This window comes from Hyaena hyaena, unplaced genomic scaffold, assembly GCF_003009895.1.
Source record: "Hyaena hyaena isolate Hyena2069 unplaced genomic scaffold, ASM300989v1 scaffold_530, whole genome shotgun sequence".
Lineage (NCBI taxonomy): Eukaryota > Metazoa > Chordata > Mammalia > Carnivora > Hyaenidae > Hyaena > Hyaena hyaena.
In genome coordinates, this window is record NW_024081163.1 from 657,346 (window position 1) to 678,181 (window position 20,836).

At 35.5% G+C, this 20,836-nt stretch overlaps 1 protein-coding gene across 7 annotated transcripts in view; it reads left to right on the forward strand.

Annotated features, from left to right (window-relative positions):
• Positions 1–20,836, forward strand: part of CENPK (centromere protein K) — a 44,793-nt gene that overhangs the window by 5,437 nt on the left and 18,520 nt on the right. For 5 of the 7 annotated variants that reach the window (XM_039255501.1, XM_039255508.1, XM_039255505.1 and 2 more), the window contains 4 exons: positions 4,633–4,783; positions 7,501–7,557; positions 10,802–10,874; positions 15,284–15,330. In XM_039255501.1, coding sequence (XP_039111432.1) covers positions 4,667–4,783; positions 7,501–7,557; positions 10,802–10,874; positions 15,284–15,330 — 294 coding nt within the window. In that variant the 5' untranslated portion in view covers positions 4,633–4,666. The remainder of the gene's footprint in view (positions 1–4,632; positions 4,784–7,500; positions 7,558–10,801; positions 10,875–15,283; positions 15,331–20,836) is intronic. The other 2 variants (XM_039255503.1, XM_039255507.1) reach the window with 1 other exon arrangement.

The window sequence follows — 20,836 nt, forward strand, 5'->3', positions numbered from 1 at the left end:
CCAAAAATATTGATATCCTGACTTTCATGGTGATCACTTTTTTAATTTACTTGTTTATGGTTGGTTATTGGATTTTTTTTCTTGTTTGCAGGTATTCATTATACATTAAGAAAATTAGGTCTTGAGTGCAATATATAACAAATATTTTCTTTACATTTTGGGGTTTTACATTTTAGCTTTTGGGGGGATAGAATATTGAATAACTTGGGTTTATTACCCAGTGCAGTGAGAGAAAATACAGCGTGATGTCTTTATAAGGAGGTGTTAGATTATTTTTTAATTTTTTAATGATATCTTTGTACACGTAGAATTTTTAAAAAATCTGTGATAGTTTACCTAGTTTTGTTAGAAATGCTTGCCTAATCCAAGCAAATAAAAAAGTCTCCATATTTTCTTTATGTTCTGTTTTATTGTTTCTGTTTCTGGATTGGAATGCAAGAATCATGTAAAAATTGAGGTGTATATCTATGCTTAACTCCCCCTAAATACTTTGCAGTTAGTTAAAAAGAATGAGGAAATTCTATGCAGGACCACAGTATACCTGGAAAAAATTCAACATAGTATATAAAATATGCTCCTATTTGGATTGTTCTTATATCCCCTTAATTTACATCGTCACTTGTGTTATATATCATAGGTCCATAAATGTGTGAGTCTAGAAAGACTTTTTTGTACATGTGTTCCATTGTTCAGTTTGCTGATCCATGTGCTAATTACATACTATAAAAATTAATATAATTTTCTAATAAGTTTAACGTGTGTTAAGGCAAGTCTTCTCAGCTTCTTCATGAAGGTCTAGGCTGTTTTCTGACCACTTGCCCTTTCATATAGTTTAGAATTCACTTGTCAAGCGCCACAAAAACAAAAACTTTTATAGCTTTTTTTTTTTAAGTTTTTTAATTTATTTTGAGAGAGAGAGAGAGAGAGGAGAGAGAATCCCAAGCAGACTCTGAACTGTCAGCACAGATCCCAATGTAGGGCTTGAACTCAACAAACCGTGAGATCATGACCTGAGCCAAGGACAAGGTAGACACTTAACCTTTTGAGCCACCCATGTGTCCCAAATACTTTTAGAATTTTGATTAAGATTCAATAGATCAACTTAGGAGGAATTAACATCTTTATAGTATTGAGTCCTTCAATTTCTGAACATGGTGTATCTCCCCAAGTTTCTTTAAAGTCTTTCATGTTGTGGGCCCCTGGGTGGTTCAGTCAGTTAAGCATCCGACTTTGGCTCAGGTCATAATCTTTCAGTTCGTGGGTTCGAGCCCTGCATCCAGCTCTGTGCTGACAGCTTGCTCAGAGCCTGGAGCCTGTCTTCGAATTCTGTGTCTCCCTCTCTCTGACCCTCCCCTGCTCATGCTGTCTCTATCTCTCTCTCAAAAATGAATAAAACATTAAAAAAAATTTAAAACAGCGTTTAAAAAAATCTTTCATGATGAGACTTTGATTAATTTCTTGATGAGACTTTGATTAAGCAATATAAAACTTCCGTAAAATGCTATGAACACATCTATTCACCTGCTTGCAATTTAATGGAAATGCAATCTGCCTACATTTCCATTAAAGTGGATAAACTATATATACTTCTGTCTTTGTTTTAATGTTTAGTTTTGAGAAAGAGAGGCAGTGAGAGAGGGAGACACAGAATCCAAAGCAGGCTCCAGGCTCTAAGCTGTCAGGACTGAGTCTGACGTGGGGCTCAAACCCACCAGTTCTGAGATCATTACCTGAGCCAAAGTCAGACACTTAACTGACTAAGCCACCCAGATACCCCTATATAGACTTCTATCTGAAGTCAGTCTCTCTACTTGTGTATTAAATCCCATTCTTCTTTCTCTCCTGAAGTTTATCCTTCTGTGTCATTTATGGTGCTCTGTTTTCTTCTATGTTAAAAAACAAACAAAGAAACAAAAAACCTCTTTCTTGACCCCGTATCTCCATCCAACTGTTTTCCTTTAGAGAAAAAAATTGTTGAAAATATTTTATATTACTAGGTAGGTATGTCCAGTTCCTTGCTTTCTGTTCTTTCTTGAATATACCCCATTCATACTTTTTACTCCCACCATTCTACTGAAACTCCCTTTTAAAGGCTGCCAGTTTTGTGTATTTGCTGCCCTAAAATTATGACAAATTATCCTAAGACTTAGAGGTTTATTATGTTCAGCATTTCTTTGCATCAAGAATTCAGACAGGATGTAGCAGGACAACTTGTCAATTGCTCTGCAATGTCTAGTCTATGCCTTTGTCTAGAAGACTCAAAGTCTGAGGGCTGAATCATCAGAATATTAATGTGCATGTCTAATGGTTGATGCTAGCTTTTGGCTGGGAAACTCAGTTCCTTTCTTTTTCTACTTAAAATAGCATAATGTGTGAAACAAGCCGTGGACTTTTCTTATCCCATTCTTTGCTGTAAGATTGTAGATTAAAGCGGGTTATTATTTGCTTTTCGTACCTGTTTTTCTTCTTTAAAATTATTTTTTAATGTAAATCGTTGGTACTCTGTATGATTAGTGTATTTTCAAGATAATTTAAATAATTTCTTTTTATGCTTTTGATAGTTTTTTATATAGGAATTTGAATTTAAAACTAATGAACAATTTTTTGTAAAAAGATACTGCAGCTAGAAGTAAGCACACAAGTAAAATTTAAATTACCCATATTTTAAGTCATATAATTACTGTGAATAGTTGTAGGATTTTTTTGAATGGAACAAATACGATGTCTCCTGGGTGGCTCAGTCAGTTAAGAATCTGACTTTAGCTCAGGTCATGATCTCCCAGTTTCTGAATTCGAGCCCTACACTGGGCTCTCTGCTGTCACCAGGAAGCCTGCTTCAGATCCTTTTCTCCCTCTCTCTCTCTCAGCCCCTCCCACACTCACACATGCTCACTTGCTCTCAAAAACATTAAAAAGCAAACAAACATTTGTGCTAGTTGAGCTTCTTCACAGCATGGTCACTGGTTTGTAAGGGTGAGTGTTCTGAGACAGGGGTATAAGTGCTATTACCCTTTATGACTTAGTCTTGGAAATTACTTCCATTGTATTCTATTCATAAAGGCAGTCAGAAAGTCATACCTCAGGTTCATGAGGAGGATAAATAGGCTCTGCCTCTGAACAGGGAGTGATAACCTGAAATATGGCTGTGATTCTTTTTGGAAAATACAGTCCTCTCTCCATGTTGTTAAGTAAATCGTCAGTTCTCTGTTTTTATCTTACTTGACCTGTCTCTGATATTTGATACTCCTTTCCTTAATACTTTCTTTTTTTTTTTTTTTTTTAAATTTTTAATGGTTTTTTATTGTTGAGAGAAAGAGAGGTAGAGAGCAAGCAGGGGAGGGGCAGAGAAAGAGGGAAACACAGAATCCAAACAGGCTCCAGGCTCTGAGCTGTCAGTACAGAGCCCGACGCGGGGCTTGTACTCACAAACCACGAGATCATGGCCTGGACCAAAGTCAAACGCTTAACTGACTGAGCCACCCAGGCGCCCCTCTTTAATACTTTCTTAATTTGAATTTCAGGGTATTATACCCTTAATTTTCTTTTTACCTTATAGGGTGCTACTTCTCAGACACTTTCAGTGGTTCTTGCTTATTCTCTCCAGGTCTGGAACTCTTCTGATTTCTGTATGCTCTTGCTTTTGTGATCTCATCTAGCCTTATGGCTTTAAATATCTTGTATGGTGATGACTCAAATTCTAGCTCAAAACTTTCCCTTGGACTCCATACATGTACATTCAGTTGCTTAATCATCATTTACACTAATGAACACCTTATATTTAGCAAGTACAAAATTGGATTTTTAATCATCACCTTCCTATATCTAGCTGAATCTGTTTCTTCCATTGTCTTCCCCATCTCATTAACCAGCTGGCAGCTCTATCTTTCCATTTGCTTACCTAAAAAGTTGCTTGGATCATTGTAACAGCTTTCTAACTGATTTTCCTGTTTCTGTCCTTATTGGTTGTTGTTAACCAGAGTTGTACTGTTAAAATATAATGCAAATTGTGTCATTTTTCCATTGAAAATCCTGTAATTGCTTATCATCTCCCCCAAAGTCCTTAAAATAGCCTACAAAGCACACATAATCTAATCCCTAAATCTCTCTGACATCATCTTATGTTCTCTGCCTTACCTTGTTTCAGTTACTCTGGCTGCCTTACTGGTCTAGGAACATGGAGATCATATTCCTCCTCCAGGGCCCTTACACTTGCAGTTCGCTGCCTGGAGCCTCTTCCTCTACGTATCCCCATGTCTTGCTTTTTTATCTCCTTCATATATTTTGCTCAATTATCAACTTCTCAATGACCTTAAATGACCACATTATGTAAAATTATACTACCCTTACCCAAGCACTTCCTATTTTCTTCCCTGTCTTGCTTTCCTACATAAAACTATCTCCACTTATAAATTGATATATATATATGTGTGTGTATATACATGTGTATATATGTGTATATATACACATATATATATAATATACTTCTACTTATAAATTTATAACTAATTTATTGTATCTTTTTCTTAACTAGAATATAAGTTACATGGTAGGGAAGGATTTTTGCCCATTTTGTTCTGGCAGGTGATAGGTGTTCAACAAATATTGTTAAATGAATACATATTTTTACTTCAGTTTTTCTTATAAGGCTAAGAAGATCACAAGGGACATGTCACTGAGTCAGCAAGATCTAGATCCAGATAGTAGTAGAGATATGGAAGATGTTACAAATGCTGAAGAAGAACTTATTAAGGAATGTGAAGAAATGTGGAAAGACATGGAAGAAGTAAGTACCAAGAGGTAAAAGTGATATATATATATAAATATATATATATATATTAATTACTATAAGATTTCTTTCCATTTCAATAACAGACTTAAGGAAAAGAATTATGTTGGTTCCTGAAAGCTGTTATATTATACAATAAAAATTTATATAGCTTTTAGACCTGTAAGCATTTATTCAAGAAACTTTATGCCAGGTGAGCTATATAAAGAGAAAAAATTATGACAATCCCTGCCCTCAAGGAGATTGTCATGTAGTAGAGGTAGTAGTTATTAAGTTAGGAGTATTGTGGAAATGCAAAGACTACTTACAATGAGTAGTAAACCTAGACAGAAAGGGTCAAGGATAGCTTTCTAAAGGCAATAATAACTGAATTCATTTCTAAAGGATAAATAGGAATTAGCTTCTGAAAGTAGGAGAAGTATACAAAGCAGAAGGAACAAAATATATAGGGTTGGAAGAGTTTAGAGAACTCTAGGTAGAATATTATGACTTGGTAAATTGGGAGAAGATGGACCTGTGGAGTAAGGTTGGAAATGTAATTAGGAGCAAGAAAGGAAGAATTTGTTGAGTTTATATTATGGGGAGCCATTAAAGGGTTATAAACATGAAGTAACATGAGATGCAGTTTGAGAAAATTGCTTAGTTGTTTTGAAGAAACATGGGATGCTCAAGTACTTACTAATCCTGATAAGCAGTACTGTAGGGCCAAATCCTGTCACTGCAAATAGAAGAAGGATTTAGGAGCTACTAAGGAGGTAGGGCCAAAGGACTTGGACCTTAATTGTTGTGAAATGAAGTGAAATTATGAATACTTTCAGGTTTCTGATTTGAGCCACTAAGAGGTTGGTCAGGTTATTTCCTAAGATAGAGAATAGAGAAGTGCTGAGGATACATAATTATGGGGTTGAGTGAAAATATGAATTAATATAGAAAATGTTATCTTTGAAATGTTGAATTAGTGAGATAGAATCACTTTTGATATACTTCTGTGTTGGTAAAAGTTTTTTCTACTTAGGGACACCTGGGTGACTCAGTCGGTTAAGCATGTAACTCAGGGTTGGGTCATGATCTCCCAGTTTGTGGGTTCGAGCCCCTCATCAGGCTCAGTGCTGACAGCTTGGAGCCTGGAGCCTGCTTCTGATTCTGTGTCTCCCTCTCTCTTCTGACCCTCCCCTGCTCATGATCTGTCTCTTTCTCTGTATCAAAAAAAAAATAATTAAAAAAAAAGTTTTTTCCGGGCACCTGGGTGGCTCAGTTGATTAAGTGTCTCACTTAGGCTCAGGTCATGACCTCATGGTTCTTGGGTTTGAGCCCCGCGTCAGGCTCTGTGCTGACAGCTAGCTCAGAGCCTGGAGCCTGTTTCAGATTCTGTGTCTCCCTCTCTCTCTGATGCTCCCCTGATCACACTCTCTCTCTCTCTCTCGCTCTTGCTCTCTCTCAGAAATAAATAAAACATTAAAAAAAAGTTTTTTAAAATTTTTTCTACTTAAAATAGTATAATGTTTGAAACAAGCCACAGACTTTTCTTATCCCATTCTTTGCTATAAGATTGTAGATTAAAGCGGGTTATTATTTGCTTTTCGTACCTTTTTTCTTCTTTAAAATTATTTTTTAATATAAATCCTTGGTACTCTTTATGATTAGTGTATTTTCAAGATAATTTAAATAATTCCTTTTTATGCTTTTGTTAATTTTTCAGTATAGGAATGTGAATTTAAAAATAATGAACAATTTTTTGTAAAAAGATACTGCAACTAGAAGTAAGCACACAAGTAAAATTTAAATTACCCATATTTTAAGTCATATAATTACTGTGAATAGTTGTAGGATTTTTTTGAATGGAACAAAAACAATATCTCCTGAAGGCTTTATTTTCTTATGATCTTAACCATTTTCTTACCTCTTTTGTTATTTTTCTATGGTGCTTTCCTTCTTATTCTCTTATTTCCTATTTTTCCATTATCTAACTTTTTTTTTTTTTTAGCATTTTATTCAGTTTTGAGAGACACAGAATGAGTGGGGAAGGGGCAGAGAGAGAGGGAGACATAGAATCTGAAACAGGCTCTGAGCCATCAGCACAGAGCCTGATGTGGGGCTCGAACCCACAAACTGTGAGATCATGACCTGAGCTGAAGTCGGATGCTTAACCGACTGAGCCACCCAGGCGCCCCTCCATTATTGAACTTCTAATTCCCCCTAGTATTTGTTTGTATTTGTTTTAATCTTTATTTCTTATGCTCATTATTTCATTTTGTATAGAATCTAATATCCCCTTTTACTTTTGCTATATTGACCTTGGGACCTGTTTGGGTGCCTTCATGATCATCTTGCTTAGAAAGTGAGGAACTTGGGGTGCCTGGGTGACTCAGTTAAACGTCTGACTCTTGATATCAGCTCAGGTCATGATATCACAATTGATCGTGACATCGAGCCCTCTTTAGACCTCCATGCTGAGTGTGGAGCCTGCTTGGGATACCTTCTCTCTTGCTGTCTCTCTGCCCTCTCTGGCTCATGTATTCACTCTCTCTCTAAATAAATAAATAATCTTTTTTTTTTTTTTTCTTAGTGAGGAACTTAAACACTTCTTTTAAATCAGATATTTGTATAATACTACATTGATATAAAAGAGGGAAAGGGAATTGTTTATTATATATAAAAGGTTATAGTGTGTGACTTGTTTTTATTTACTTGTTTTATTTACTTTTTAAATAAAGTGTCAGAAAAAATTATCACTTGTTGGAACTGAGACACTCACTGATTCAAATGCTCAGGTATGAATCCTATTATTTCTTCCTAAAAATAGTTAAGTTTAATTCATTGTGTTTTGGATAAGAATATTATTTATCTATATTAAACCACATATAATAGCTTTGTTGATATCCATATGCTTAATCACTTGGAAAATACTCTTTCTGCTTTAAGAGAAGTATTCTAAATACTTTTTGAATGAAATATAATAAATATATTTACTGTATATTTAATGTAAATCAATATATTTAAATAAAGAATATTATCTTTATTATTATCTCTTAACAGTGACACGTATATTTAACTCTTGAGTGAATAATTGCAATTAAGATACCTTGTTAATAATTAGGACACATATTGTCCTGCTTTGTGTTAGGTATAGTAGCAAGTTTTGTTTTGTTAATTTTTTTTTTTTTACTGTATGTATAGAACTTTAACTGACTTCACTGTAAGCTTAAACAAAGATTAAGATAGATATCTGTTTACATAATCAAAGCCCTAAGAAATTGGTTTAGGAATATATGAAAGGATCAGTGTAACAGATTAAGAATTTAAATTATGACAAAAATGATAGTTCCAGTTTGTGGGAAAAGGATGAATTGTAAATAAATGATAGTGGTACAACTGGTTATCCATTTGGGTGAAAATAAAATTGGATCTCTGTTTTTCATTATATAAGCATATTTTCTAGATAGATTGCCATAGAAGTCTTGCAAGAAAAGTTAGGAGACTATTTGTGCAGTCTAGGGACAGGAGAAATTTCTTGGCTAATAGTACAAACCTAGGAATTAGAAAACTTAGATGTATTTGACAATCTAAAAAATTAAAAAATGTTTTAGTGACAATTTTAAAGAACAATGTCAAATATACAAATGATTCTAAAGAAATTTCTCTAAAACTTGTAGGAACATATCAGAAAATATAAGAACTAATTGAAGGCACTACTGAGTTCCAAATTACGCACTTTACGTTTAAACCTGAGTTCATTGTTACAAGGGCAGCAGGTGAGGAAGGTGTGTGTGTGTGCCTGCCATCAGCGAGTTGCAGTTGGCGGTTGTTGTTCATGGCCTGTTAGAGCAGCAGGCAGTTGAAGTCAATAGCCGAGACAGTTTGGAGAGCAGAATGAATTTTTTTGAGGGCCTTGTTTTCTACTTCTTTTTCATTAAAATTGGAATCAAGTTTACATGTGAACTATTAGTAATTTAAATTTCCTTTTGTGTCATTCAGTGTAAAACTAACTTGAAAAAAACATAGGTTGTGAAAAATAAAGATTTAGGCACTGTTCACAAGAAACAACAACAAAACGCAAATTTGATAGCATTTGAGCATGAAAAGGAATAATGGCCTTGATTGACTATAATAATAATAAAAATAAAAATCTATGAGCATAATAATACTGAAAAAAAATGAATGAGAGAGAAAAAGAAGAGGAAAAAACTAACTTGTCACTTTTGGAAGTTCCTTTTATATCAGGTCTTTAAAAATTGGTGATAAAGTATTAAAATCTTTTATAAAAAATTTTTGAATTTATCAATAAATAAGGTGTTCTCTTATAAAGTATAAAACTGACTATTGTATTTGATACAGCAATATACAGTAAATAAACTATCATCTGGTTTTCTTGGGAAATGTGGTTCTTATATCATAGAAATTGAGACCTAGTGAATCAGAGTCAGTAGGGATTGCACTTGTAAGTTTCCTGAATGATTTTTTTATGCAGTGAACCAGAATTTTGGTGGAAGTGCTTATATAGTTGTAAAGAATCAGGATCTTGAGATAGTCAATAATAACATTATCTGAGGGATCCACAAAATATCTTTTCCTACTGGGGACCTGGTGGCTCAGTCAGTTAATCCACTGACTAAGCCACAGTTAAGATCAACTTTTAATCTCAGCTCAGGCCATGATTTCATGATTCGTAAGCTTGAGCCCTGTGTTGGGTTCTGCACTAACAGCATGGAGCTGGCTTGAGATTCTGTCTCTCCCTCTCTCTTAAAACTAAATAAACTTAAAAAAAATATATCTTCTCTTATTATGTTGAGGGTCCCCAAGGCAACTTTCAGGAGTAATTCACAAGACTCAGAGTAACTCATAGAGGGACTCACAAAACTCAGTGTATAGTTATATTCATGACTGAGATATATTACGTTAAGAGGATACCGAGTAAAATCAGCAAAGTGAAAAGGACCGTGGGAAGTCCACAGGAAACCAGACATAAGCATTCAGGAATCCTCTTTTATTGGAGTCATCCAGGATGTGCTTAATTCCCCCAGGGAGTTGTGACTGTGTGAAATGTTTTCTACCATGGAACCTCATGAAAGACTCAGCACCCAAGGTGTTTTTGTGAGGATTAGTCACATAGATAACGCTCTACCTAGCAGATATCAAAATACCACACTTCCAGAAGAAAAGCAATTTGCAAAAACATTTTAGGCACGATGAGTCACTCTTAACAGGTTGGTGGGAACCATTTCAAAATATAAGTTCCACATGCCAGCTAAGAACCAACCTTGAAAGCAAGCCTTTAAATAACTTCAGGCTTGGTTTGTTTACTCTTTCCTACATACTTATTAACTTTAAAATTTTAATGAACCTCAATCCATTTTTTAAAGTTTATGTATTTTGAGAGAGAGAGAATATGAGCACATGTGAGTGGAGGAGGGTCAGAGAGAGAGAGAAAGAGAATCCCAAGCAGGCTCCATACCGATGTGGGGCTCAGTCTCAGGATGATGACATCATGACCTGAGCTGGTATCAACAGTCATACGCTTGTGTAGTAAAATTGGCTTTTTATGTAGCCTGTGGAACTAATCTCATTTTACATATATACAACTATATATGTAGTTTAAAAAAAATTAAGTTTGTTTCAAGTTGATTTATTTTTGAGGCAAGAGAGATAGAGCATGAGTAGTATCCAACGTGGGGCTCAAACTCACAACCCTAAGGTTGTGAATTCCATGCTCCACCGACTGAGCCAGACAGGTGCCCTTATATTTTTACAGTAGTATTAATTTAGGAAATAAAAGTAATATAGATCTTTTTCTTTTAGTTTGAGTGGTAAAGTAGAATTGAGAACTTTTAAGACTTGAGCTATAATTAGTATGGTTTAAAGCAGAATTGTGTTTGGAGTGTCAGTTTTTTATAATTTGGATGGCTCTTACATTAGTCATTTATGATAGAAACTTGTGTTAAATTATTTAGAATGTCTATACTTTCATCTATGAATATTCCATAAAAACTGACTTTGTTTTGTGATCTTTTTTTATAGCTGTCATTATTAATTATGCAGGTGAAATGTTTGACTGCTGAACTCAGTCAATGGCAGAAAGAAAATCCTGAAAGTAAGGTTCTTATTTTTAGGTTTATATTTTTATAAACAAATTAATGACAGATTGATTTAAGAAGAATTTCAAGATCCATTTAGCCTTGTTGAAATTGCCTAAATTTTTCTTTCATTTGTATACATTATTTTGTGCTCATTTTATTATAGATGAATATATTTGTGTGACATAATAATCTTAAATTATGCAGACCTTATTATAACCTTCATTTGATCATCATATGTCACATGCTCAATAGAAACTATAAATTGCTTCTTAATCAATGAAACATACCTAAGAGAAAAGTTATTTTAGCTACTTATTTATATAAGGGCTACATAGACTGTATGTTGCCTTTTGACTTATCCAATGGGGACCAGCTATATATTTGCCTTTACTGAAGAAATAGAAGATGGCTTAAAAATCTGTAGTTAAAATACCCAGCTAGGAAATAGTTTTTTATTATGAAAGCTTACTTTTCTCTGTGCCCCATATATGTATGTTTTTGGTATTTTAATAGATTGTATCCTCTTTCTTTTAACACCTCCCTTCTTTCTCCTGCCCATTTGCTGCCTTTCCTTTAGGTCCTCCCACTTCCTTTTTTAGTCTCCTTTGTAGGCTTACCTTTGTCTATCCCAGTTGTTGTGATTCTTCTGTTCATTCTCTTTCTAGATAATTTCATCTGCATTCTTGATTTTAACTAGTATATTCACGTCCACCACTGTTCTACATCTTTACTACCACGTAGTAGTCTTTTTACTTTTAGCACTTGATATGTATATATATCTTTTAATTTGCATTAAACTGTGTATTCTATTGCCTCTTCAGCATTATATTGAGTATCTCAAAGGCTATTTATACTGTGCTGTTAAAATTTGCTATTTTTTAGAGGGCTGTGCTCAGCAATTTTAACTTCCTACTCAGTGTGCTACTCCAGCATTATATTTTCTGCTTTTGTTTTTATGTTATATCTGTAGTAATGACTTCTGTATCAGTTTGCTAGGGTTGCCATAACAAAGTACTATGGACTGGGTTGCTTAAACAACAGAAATTAATTTTTTCACAATTCTTTTGTTTATAAGTCCAAGATCAATGTGTTGTCAAGATTGGTTTCTTCAGAAACCTCTCTTCTTGGCGTATAGATGGTCATATTCTCCCTGTGTCTTCACACGGTTGCTTGTCTGTGTCCTAATCTCTTTGTATAAAGATGCCAGTCATAATGGAATGGAGCCCACCCTAATGACTTCATTTTAACAGAATCACAGTTTTAAAGACCCATTTCCAAATATAAGCACATTTTGAGGTACTGGGGATTAGAACTTCAAAATATGAATTTTGGTGGGGAGGAGGACACAGTTTTCATAACAACTTCCAAACCTGTGTATCCAGACCAGATTTCTTTGTAACATCACATTACATATCTCTCTACTTTCTAGATATCTTTTCCAAAATATTCTATAGATTCTTGAGATTTATAAATTGACCTCCCCATTCTCTTATCCACTGAATGGAATTTATTTGATCAGCCATAAAGCTAAGAGTCCTTTTAGATTTTTCCTTTTTCATGTTTCACATATAGCCGATCATGAAATATTGAGCCCTACTGCCACACATTTACTTTAGGCCTTCATTACCAATCCACTAGTTTGTTATAATGGTCTTTTTTACCTCTTGTTCAAGATTTTTTTTAATGTCTATTTATTTTTGAGAGAGTGTGAGTGGGCTAGGTGCAGAGAAAGAGGGAGACAGAGGATCTGAAGCAGGCTCTGTGCTGTCAGCAGTGAGCCCGATGTGGGGATCAAACTCACAAACCACGAGGACATGACCTGAGCTGAAGTCAGATGCTCAACTGACTGAGCCACTCAAGCTCTCCAAGATTTTTCTTTAAATTAATAATGGGCATTTTCAAACTTGAAAGTTAAAGGTCCAACTACATTCTTTTGCATGCATATTATCTAATTTTTCCAATACTATTTGTTGGGAATACTGTTTTTTCCCCTGTTTAGTTGTCAAAACTCACTTCACCATATGTTGTGATTTTATTTCTGGATTCTCTATGCTCTTCTGTTAGTCTATATGTTTGTCTCTATGTCAGTAGCACATTTTTGATTACTGTAGCCTTTTAGTAAGTTGAAATTAGGAAGTATAAGACTTCCAACTTTGTTCTTCATTTTCAAGATAATTGGTATTTGGTGTCCTTTGAGATTCCATGTGAATTTTAGGGTGTATTTTTCTTTTCTTACACAAATATTATTGGGATTCTGATAGTGATTGTATCAGATTGATGTCTAACAATGTTAAGTCTTAACAGTTCTTGAACATGGGACTTTTTCTATCTGTTGTGATATCTTTAATTTATTTCAGCAACATTTTGTAGTTTTTCAGCATAGTCTTTTGCCTCCTAGGTTAAATTTATTCCAAAGTATTTTATTCATTTTGATGCTATGTATCAGGGATTTTCAATTTTTATTTTTCTTATCATCTTCCTTTATGTACACATTTTGTACTGCTAACACCAAACACACAGGATGATCCATAGGTCAAATAAGCATTTTGCCCAAGGTTGCCAGTCCCATAGACTGTCCCACTGAAAGGATTTAAAGTATATTTATATCCTTAGAAGGTGCTATATATTGTATGGGCTTAAATGATTATTTCAATCTGTAGTGAAATGCTACTCATAGCCACAGTAGACAAGAAGGAGATTATTAAGTTTACATTCTTAGAATCCTTCTCATTGTATTTGTTGAAATGATTTGGGAGCCATCCTGGGGCTTCTAGTAATCAGTTCTAATACATGTCCTATGAAGCACATGTGGGAACTCTTTGTTGTCAGAAGCACTCTCTAGAATAGTAGGTAGATTAGAAAGTTTTCAGTAGCATATTATTTGAGAAATTTTAGATAGTACTTTGTTAGGAAAGGTAAACTTAAAATACAAAGGTTAACTTTTCTAACTATAAGAATTTAATTTTGGGGCGCCTGGGTGGCTCAGTCAGTTCAGTGTCCGACCTCAGCTCAGGTCATGATCTCATGGTTGGTGGATTTGAGTCCCGTGTCAGGCTCTGTGCTAACAGCTCACAGCCTGGAACCTGCTTCAGATTCTGTATCTCCCTCTCTCTCTGACCCTCCCCTGCTCACGCTGTCTCTCTTTCTCTCTCTCAGAAATAAATAAAACATTTTAAAAAGTTGCTAGAAAAAATATTTTATTTATTTTTTTTAATGTTTTTTAAAATTTATTTCTAGGAGAGAGAGAGAGAGAGACAGCCTGAGCAGGGGAGGGTCAGAGAGAGAGGGAGTCACAGACTGAAACAGGCTCCAGGCTCTGAGCTGGCAGTCAGCACAGAGCCCGACACGGGGCTCGAACCCAGGAACCGCGAGATCATGACCTAAGCGAAAGTCGGACGCTTAACCGACTAAGCCACCTAGGCGCCCCTAGAAAAAATATTTTAAAAAAAGAATTTAATTTTGCTATACAGAATTAAAATGAAATGTTAGTTGATACTCATAAACTGGCAAAAAGTTTAGAAGAGTTTATAATATATTTTACTGTTTCTTATTGCTAATAGTAATTTTTTAGAAAAGAATCTGGCATCCTATATTAAAATTCAAAATACACATTTCCTTCTATGAAATTCCATTTCTGGGAATTTATCCTCCCAAATGAAAGCACTAGTGCATAAAGACATAAATTTAAAAATGCTTACAGAGTCATTGTTTTTTGTGACTAAAGTTGGGTTCAAAGTTAATGTTCAGTCAGTACTGATATTACTCAATACTCTATGGTACATTCACCCTGTGGAATATTATGAAGTGATTTAAAATTATGAATTAGACTTATATCAAAATAGAAGGGGTTTGCATGGAATTTTTGTTGAGTAAAAATAAGAATAATGTGTGTGATATCCCCTTGTAAAGCGATAACAAAATGAATAACCCTTTCATTTGTATGTATAGATAATATACATGCACATACACATGCATAAGATCATATAATTACCGAGAAATATATTTAGGGAAACAGTATAGATTCTTGATTTTTTTAAGTTTATTTATTTTGAGAAAGAGAAAGAGAGAAAATCTCAAGTAGGCTTTGTGCTTTTAGTGCATAATCCAACATGGGGCTTGATCTCAAGAAGCATGAAATCATGATCTTAGCTTAAATCAAGAGTTGGATGCTTAACCAATTTTGGTTTTGAGGGCTTAGAAAACAAAAGGCATAAAACCCAAAATGAACAAATGTCATGTTTGTCTAAAATTATATATTGGTTATATATATTGTCTAAAAGTATGTGTTGGTTATATATGTAAAGGTATTAAATAAGGAAAGAGAGATATCTTAGAAATCACAAAATCAAATTCTTTATATTTGAGAATTAACCAAGCATTTATATAATTTTGGCTTTTTTTTTTTTTTTTTTTTTTCCTGCAGTAATTCCTCTGAATGAAGAAGTTCTAGTAACATTAGGAAAAGAAGAGGTAAGTAACTTAAGGAATTGGTAGACCCTAATTAACTTTTAACTAGAAATGTTTGAGATAAGTTCATGACATAAGAAGTAGGATGAAACCACTTTAAAGTCATATTAATTTTTTATTTTGATTCTAATTATGTTTTGTTGAATGGAATATTTTAAATAATTTGAATTTGATATCACCAATTTGCATATCAGAATTGTGGTTAAAATTAGTGTTTAATATGTAAACTTCATGCTTGTACTTAATTTTCACTTGATTAAACTTTTCATAATAAAAGAAAAAACATTAAACATAGATGATCCTGATAATCATATGTCCTTCTTAAAATTTAATATACATGTCAATAAAGATTTTTTTTTAAAGGGTAAGTCCATTAAGTCAAAGTATAGGAAAGAAGATAGAGGCAAATAAGAATTTTAAATAAGGATGTAGTACATGGAAAGACATAAGTATCATTGTGTCTAGAGACAGAACTGGGAATGAAAAGGGAGATTATCTGTTCCACAGAATTGAGAAAAACCAGAACCTGAAGGATACTGATACTGCAGCATTCAGTGTTCAAGTATGTACCCATAAACAAGAAGATTTCTTTAAAAGCAGAACACAGACTTTAATTTTATTTATTTATTTCTATTTCTAAAAATAAAATTTATTGTCAAATTGGCTAATTGTGTACAGTGGCTAGTATGTACATTGTACTCTAGGTTTTGGGGGTTGATTCCCTTGGTTCATGGCTTTACATACAATAGCCAGTGCTCATCCCAACAAGTGCCCTTCTCAATGCCCATCACCCATTTTCCTCTCTCACCTGCCCAACCCCCATCCACCCTAAGTTTGTTCTCTGTATTTAAGATTTTCTTATGGTTTCCCTCCCTCCCTCTCTGTTTGAAACAATTTTTTCCCTTCTCTTCCCTCGTGGTGTTCTGTTAAGTTTCTCAAGTTCCACATATGAGTGAAAACATATGGTATCTGTCTTTCTCTGCCTGACTTTTTCACTCAGCATAATACCTTCCAGTTCTATCCATGTTGCTACAAATGACATGATTTCATTCTTTCTCATTGCCAAGTAGTATTCCATTGTGTATAAAACCACATCTTTATCCATTCATCAGTTGATGGACATTTGGGCTCTTTCCATGATTTGGCTATTGTCGAAAGTGCTGCTGTAAACATTGGGGTACACGTGCCCCTATGCATCAGCACTTCTATATCCCTTGGGTAAATTTCTAGCAGTGCTATTGCTGGGTCATAGGGTAGTTCTATTTTTAATTTTTTTGAGAATCACCACATTGTTTTCCAGAGCGGCTATACCAGTTTGCATTCTCACTAATAGTGCAAAGAGGGTCTCTGTTTCTCCACTTGCTTGCCAGCATCTGTTCCTGAATTGTTAATTTTAGCTACTATGACCAATGTGAAGTGGTATCTCAGTGTGGTTTTGATTTGTAGTTCCCTGATTATGAGTGACGTTGAACATCTTTTCAAGAACAGACACTCTCAGGGTGCCTGGGTGGCTCAGTCAGTTAAGCGTCCAACTTTGGCTCAGGTCATGATCTCACAGTTTGGGGGTTCCAGCCCCACATCGGGCTCTGTGCTGACAGCTAGCTCAGAGCCTGGAGACTGTCTTTGGATTCTGTGTCTCCCTCTCTTTCTGATCCTCCCCTGCTCACGCTGTCTCTATCTCTCTCTCAGAAATAAATAAAAAAAATTAAGAAAAAAAACCACACACCCTCTTCTATCTAATCAGGCAGCTAAATTTTTACCCACATACTTGGAAACTAGAGGTGTCAGCTAGGGAGACATTAAACTATAGAAGCTCTGTACTCAGGGACTTCACTTTGGGTGTTTAGTAGGGTTGGTGTGCAGGTCAAAAGTCAGAAAGATCAAGTTAATATTTTTATGCTGTGTGGTGAAATACCAGCTCCATTACCTGCTTTTTTTCCCCAGAGGTCTTGCAGTCTAGTATAAAATAGCCCCAGACCGGAGACAAAATAAACTACTCTGGAAAATCTAAGTAGCTCAAGAAAGAATATCTGTAAGTGTTAGTATATGGGGTTCCCGGTGAAAAAGCAGGATTGCTGTACATCAGAAAACTCCATTCATAAACAGGATTTTTAAGGTTTTTTTTTTTTTTTTTTGAGAGAGAGAAAGCACATGTGTGAATGGGGGAGGGGCAGAAAGACAGGGAGAGCGAATCCCAAGCAGACTCTTAACTGTCAGTGTGGAGCCCAATATGGTGCTCAAACTCATGAAACAAGGTCATGACCTGAGCTTAAATTGAGAATCAAATGCTTAACTGATTGAGCCACCCAGGCATCCCAGGTTTTTTAATATTTTTGAGTTTTAAACATAAATGGCCAGCCAGCGATCATCAATATTTGTGAATGCCTCCAAATGGAAAGATAGAAACCCAAAACAATTGAGAAAGATGAGTGTTAAGAAAATAGAGACAATTCAGGGAACAAAGAGAATTTAATACATAATAACTTCAGAGAGATAAAAACATATTTGATTAAAAAAAATAACAGATGCTAACTTAAAAAAGGACTACTTCACACCCCCAAACATGGCTATAATCAAAAGACAAACAATAACAAGTATTAATGAAGATGTGGGGAAATTAGAACATTGATGAACTGCTGGTGGGAATGTAAAATGGTACATCTACTTTGGAAAGCAGTCTGGTAGTTCCTCAGGAGGTGAAACAGTTACTAGTAGAACCAGTAGTTTCACTCAGAGCTATATACCCAAAATAAAGGAAAACAAGTGTGTGTCCACACAAAAACTTAAACATGAATGTTCATAGCAGCATTTTTCTTCTTTTTTAAAAATTTTATTGTTACTTATTTTTGAGAGAGAGAGCACGCAAGTGGAGGAGGGGCAGAGAGAGAGGGAGACACAAAATCTGAAGCAGGCTCCAGGCTGTGAGCTGTTTGCACAGAGCCTGATGTGGGGCTCGAACCCACTAATCGTGAGATCATGACCTGAGCCCAAGTCAGACACAACCAGCTGGGCCCTGGGTACGCCCACAGCAACATTTATCTTAATGGCCAAAAAGCAGAAATAACCCAAATGTTTATCAGCTGATGAGTGGATAAATCAATTGTGATATATCTGTCTCATTATTTGTCTCATTATTTGTCTCATTAGAACTAAAGTACTGATATGCTATAATACAGGTGTTTCTTGAAAAACATGCTAAATGGAAGAAGCTAGTTACAAAGGATTGCATATTATAGGATTCCATTTATATGAAATGTCCATAATAGGCAAATCCATAGAGATGGAAAGTAGTTTGTTGATTATTGATAAAGACTAGATGATTGGAGAGACAATAGTGAGTGACTACTGATAGATACTGCAAACAAGTTGCCTTTTGGAATGATGAAAACGTTCTAAAGTAGATTGTGGTGATGTTTACACAACTTTATGAATATACTAAACATTACTGAATTATATACTTTAAATTAGTAAACTGTATGGCATGTGAATTATATGTCAATGGAGCTGTTTTTATTTATTTATTTATTTATGAAGGAGACAGAGCCCAAGCAGGGGAGTGGCAGAGACGGGGAGACAGTAGAATCAGAAGCAGCTGTCAGTAAAGAGCTGGACTCAGTGCTTTAACTCACAAACCATGAGATTCTGACCTGACCTAAAGTCAGATGCTTAACCAACTGAGCTACCCAGGCACCCCAGTGAAGTTGGTTTTTTTTGTTTTGTTTTGTTTTATATTTTTATTTATTTCTAGTAGAGAGAGAGAGACAGCGTGAGCAGGGGAGGGTCAGAGAGAGGGAGACACAGACTCCGAAATAGGCTCCAGGCTCTGAGCTGGCTGTCAGCACAGAGCCCGACGCGGGGCTCGAACTCATGAACCGTGAGATCATGACCTAACCGAAAGTCGGATGCTTAACCGACTAAGCCACCCAAGCGCCCCTGAAGCTGTTTTTAAAAAGACTATCAGAGGGGTGTCTGGGTAGTTCAGTCTAAGATCGTGATCTCATGGTTTGAGCCCCTCCTCGGGCTCCTGCTGTCAACACAGAGCCTGAATTGGATCCTCTGTCCCCCTCTCTCCTTCTGCCTCTCCCCCGTGGGTGCTCTTTGAAAAATAAACAACCACTGGGGCTCCTGGCTGGCCTAGTTGGTTGAGCGTCTGACTTTGGCTCAGGTCATCATATCACAGTTCATTATATTTTCATTAATTTTTTTTTTTAATTTGAAACTTAAAAAAATAAACATTAAACCCTACGACCCAGCAATTGCACTACTAGGTATTTATCCACGGAATGCAGGTGTGCTGTTTCAAAGGGACACATGCACCCCAGTGTTTATAGCAGCACTGTCCATAATAACCAAAGTGTGGAAAGAGCCCAAATGTCCATCAATGGATGAATGGATCAAGAAGATGTGGTATGTATATATATACAATGGGGTATTACTCAGTAATCAAAAAGAATGAAATCCAACCATTTGCAACTACATGCATGGAACTTGAGGGTATCATGCTAAGTGAATTAGTCAGAGAAAGACAAATATCATATGACTTCAATCATATGAGGACTTTAAGATACAAAACAGATGAACATAAGGCAAGGGAAGCAAAAATAATATAAAAACAGGGAAGGGGACAAAAACATAAGTGACTTAAATATGGAGAACAAATAGAGGGTTACTGGAGGGGTTGTGGGAGGAGGGACGAGCTAAATGGGTTGGGGGCATTAAGGAATCTACTCTTTTTTTTTTAACTTTTTAATGTCTTATTCATTTCTGAGAGAGAGAGAGAGAGAGAGAGAGAGACAGTGTGAGCAGAGTAGGGTCAGAGAGAAAGGGAGGCACAGAATCCAAAACAGGCTCTAGCCTCTGAGCTGATTGTCATCACAGAGCCCGATGCAGGGCTCAATCCCACGAACCGTGAGATCATGACCTGAGCTGAAGTCAGATGCTTAACTGACTGAGCCACCCAGGTGCCCCAGGAATCTACTCTTAAAAAATCATTGTTGCACTATATGCTAACTAACTTGGATGTAAATTAAAAAAAAAAAAAAAAAAAATTAAAACACATTAAAAAAAAGGACAAATCTGAGAACAAAAGACTTTGTAAATGAAAACATGATACCTAAAATAAACACAAAAAGTCTGATGATTATAGGCATGGAAATCTGTCGGAGGCCGCGCCGGCTCCGACGGGTCCAGGGGTCCCTGAAGGATGGACGGTGTCGGCGAGAGAGAGTGAGAGAGCCCCGAGATCCTTTCTGATCACCAGTCAGGCATCTCTGTCCTGTCAGTTTTGGTGTCTTTATTTATAGGTCAAAAGTTAACATGACATCAGGAAATAGAATTTTTACAATGGATAGCTCTTTGTGATAAGGTGTTTTTGGAAAATGTACAGAAACAGGTTTTACAGAAGTCTTCTTGCAGAATAGCCCCAATTATAGTGAAGTTGAGTAACTAAGAAAATAACAAGGTGTTCACATTATAATAACACTAAGATTAAGTCATAGGTTTGTAGATA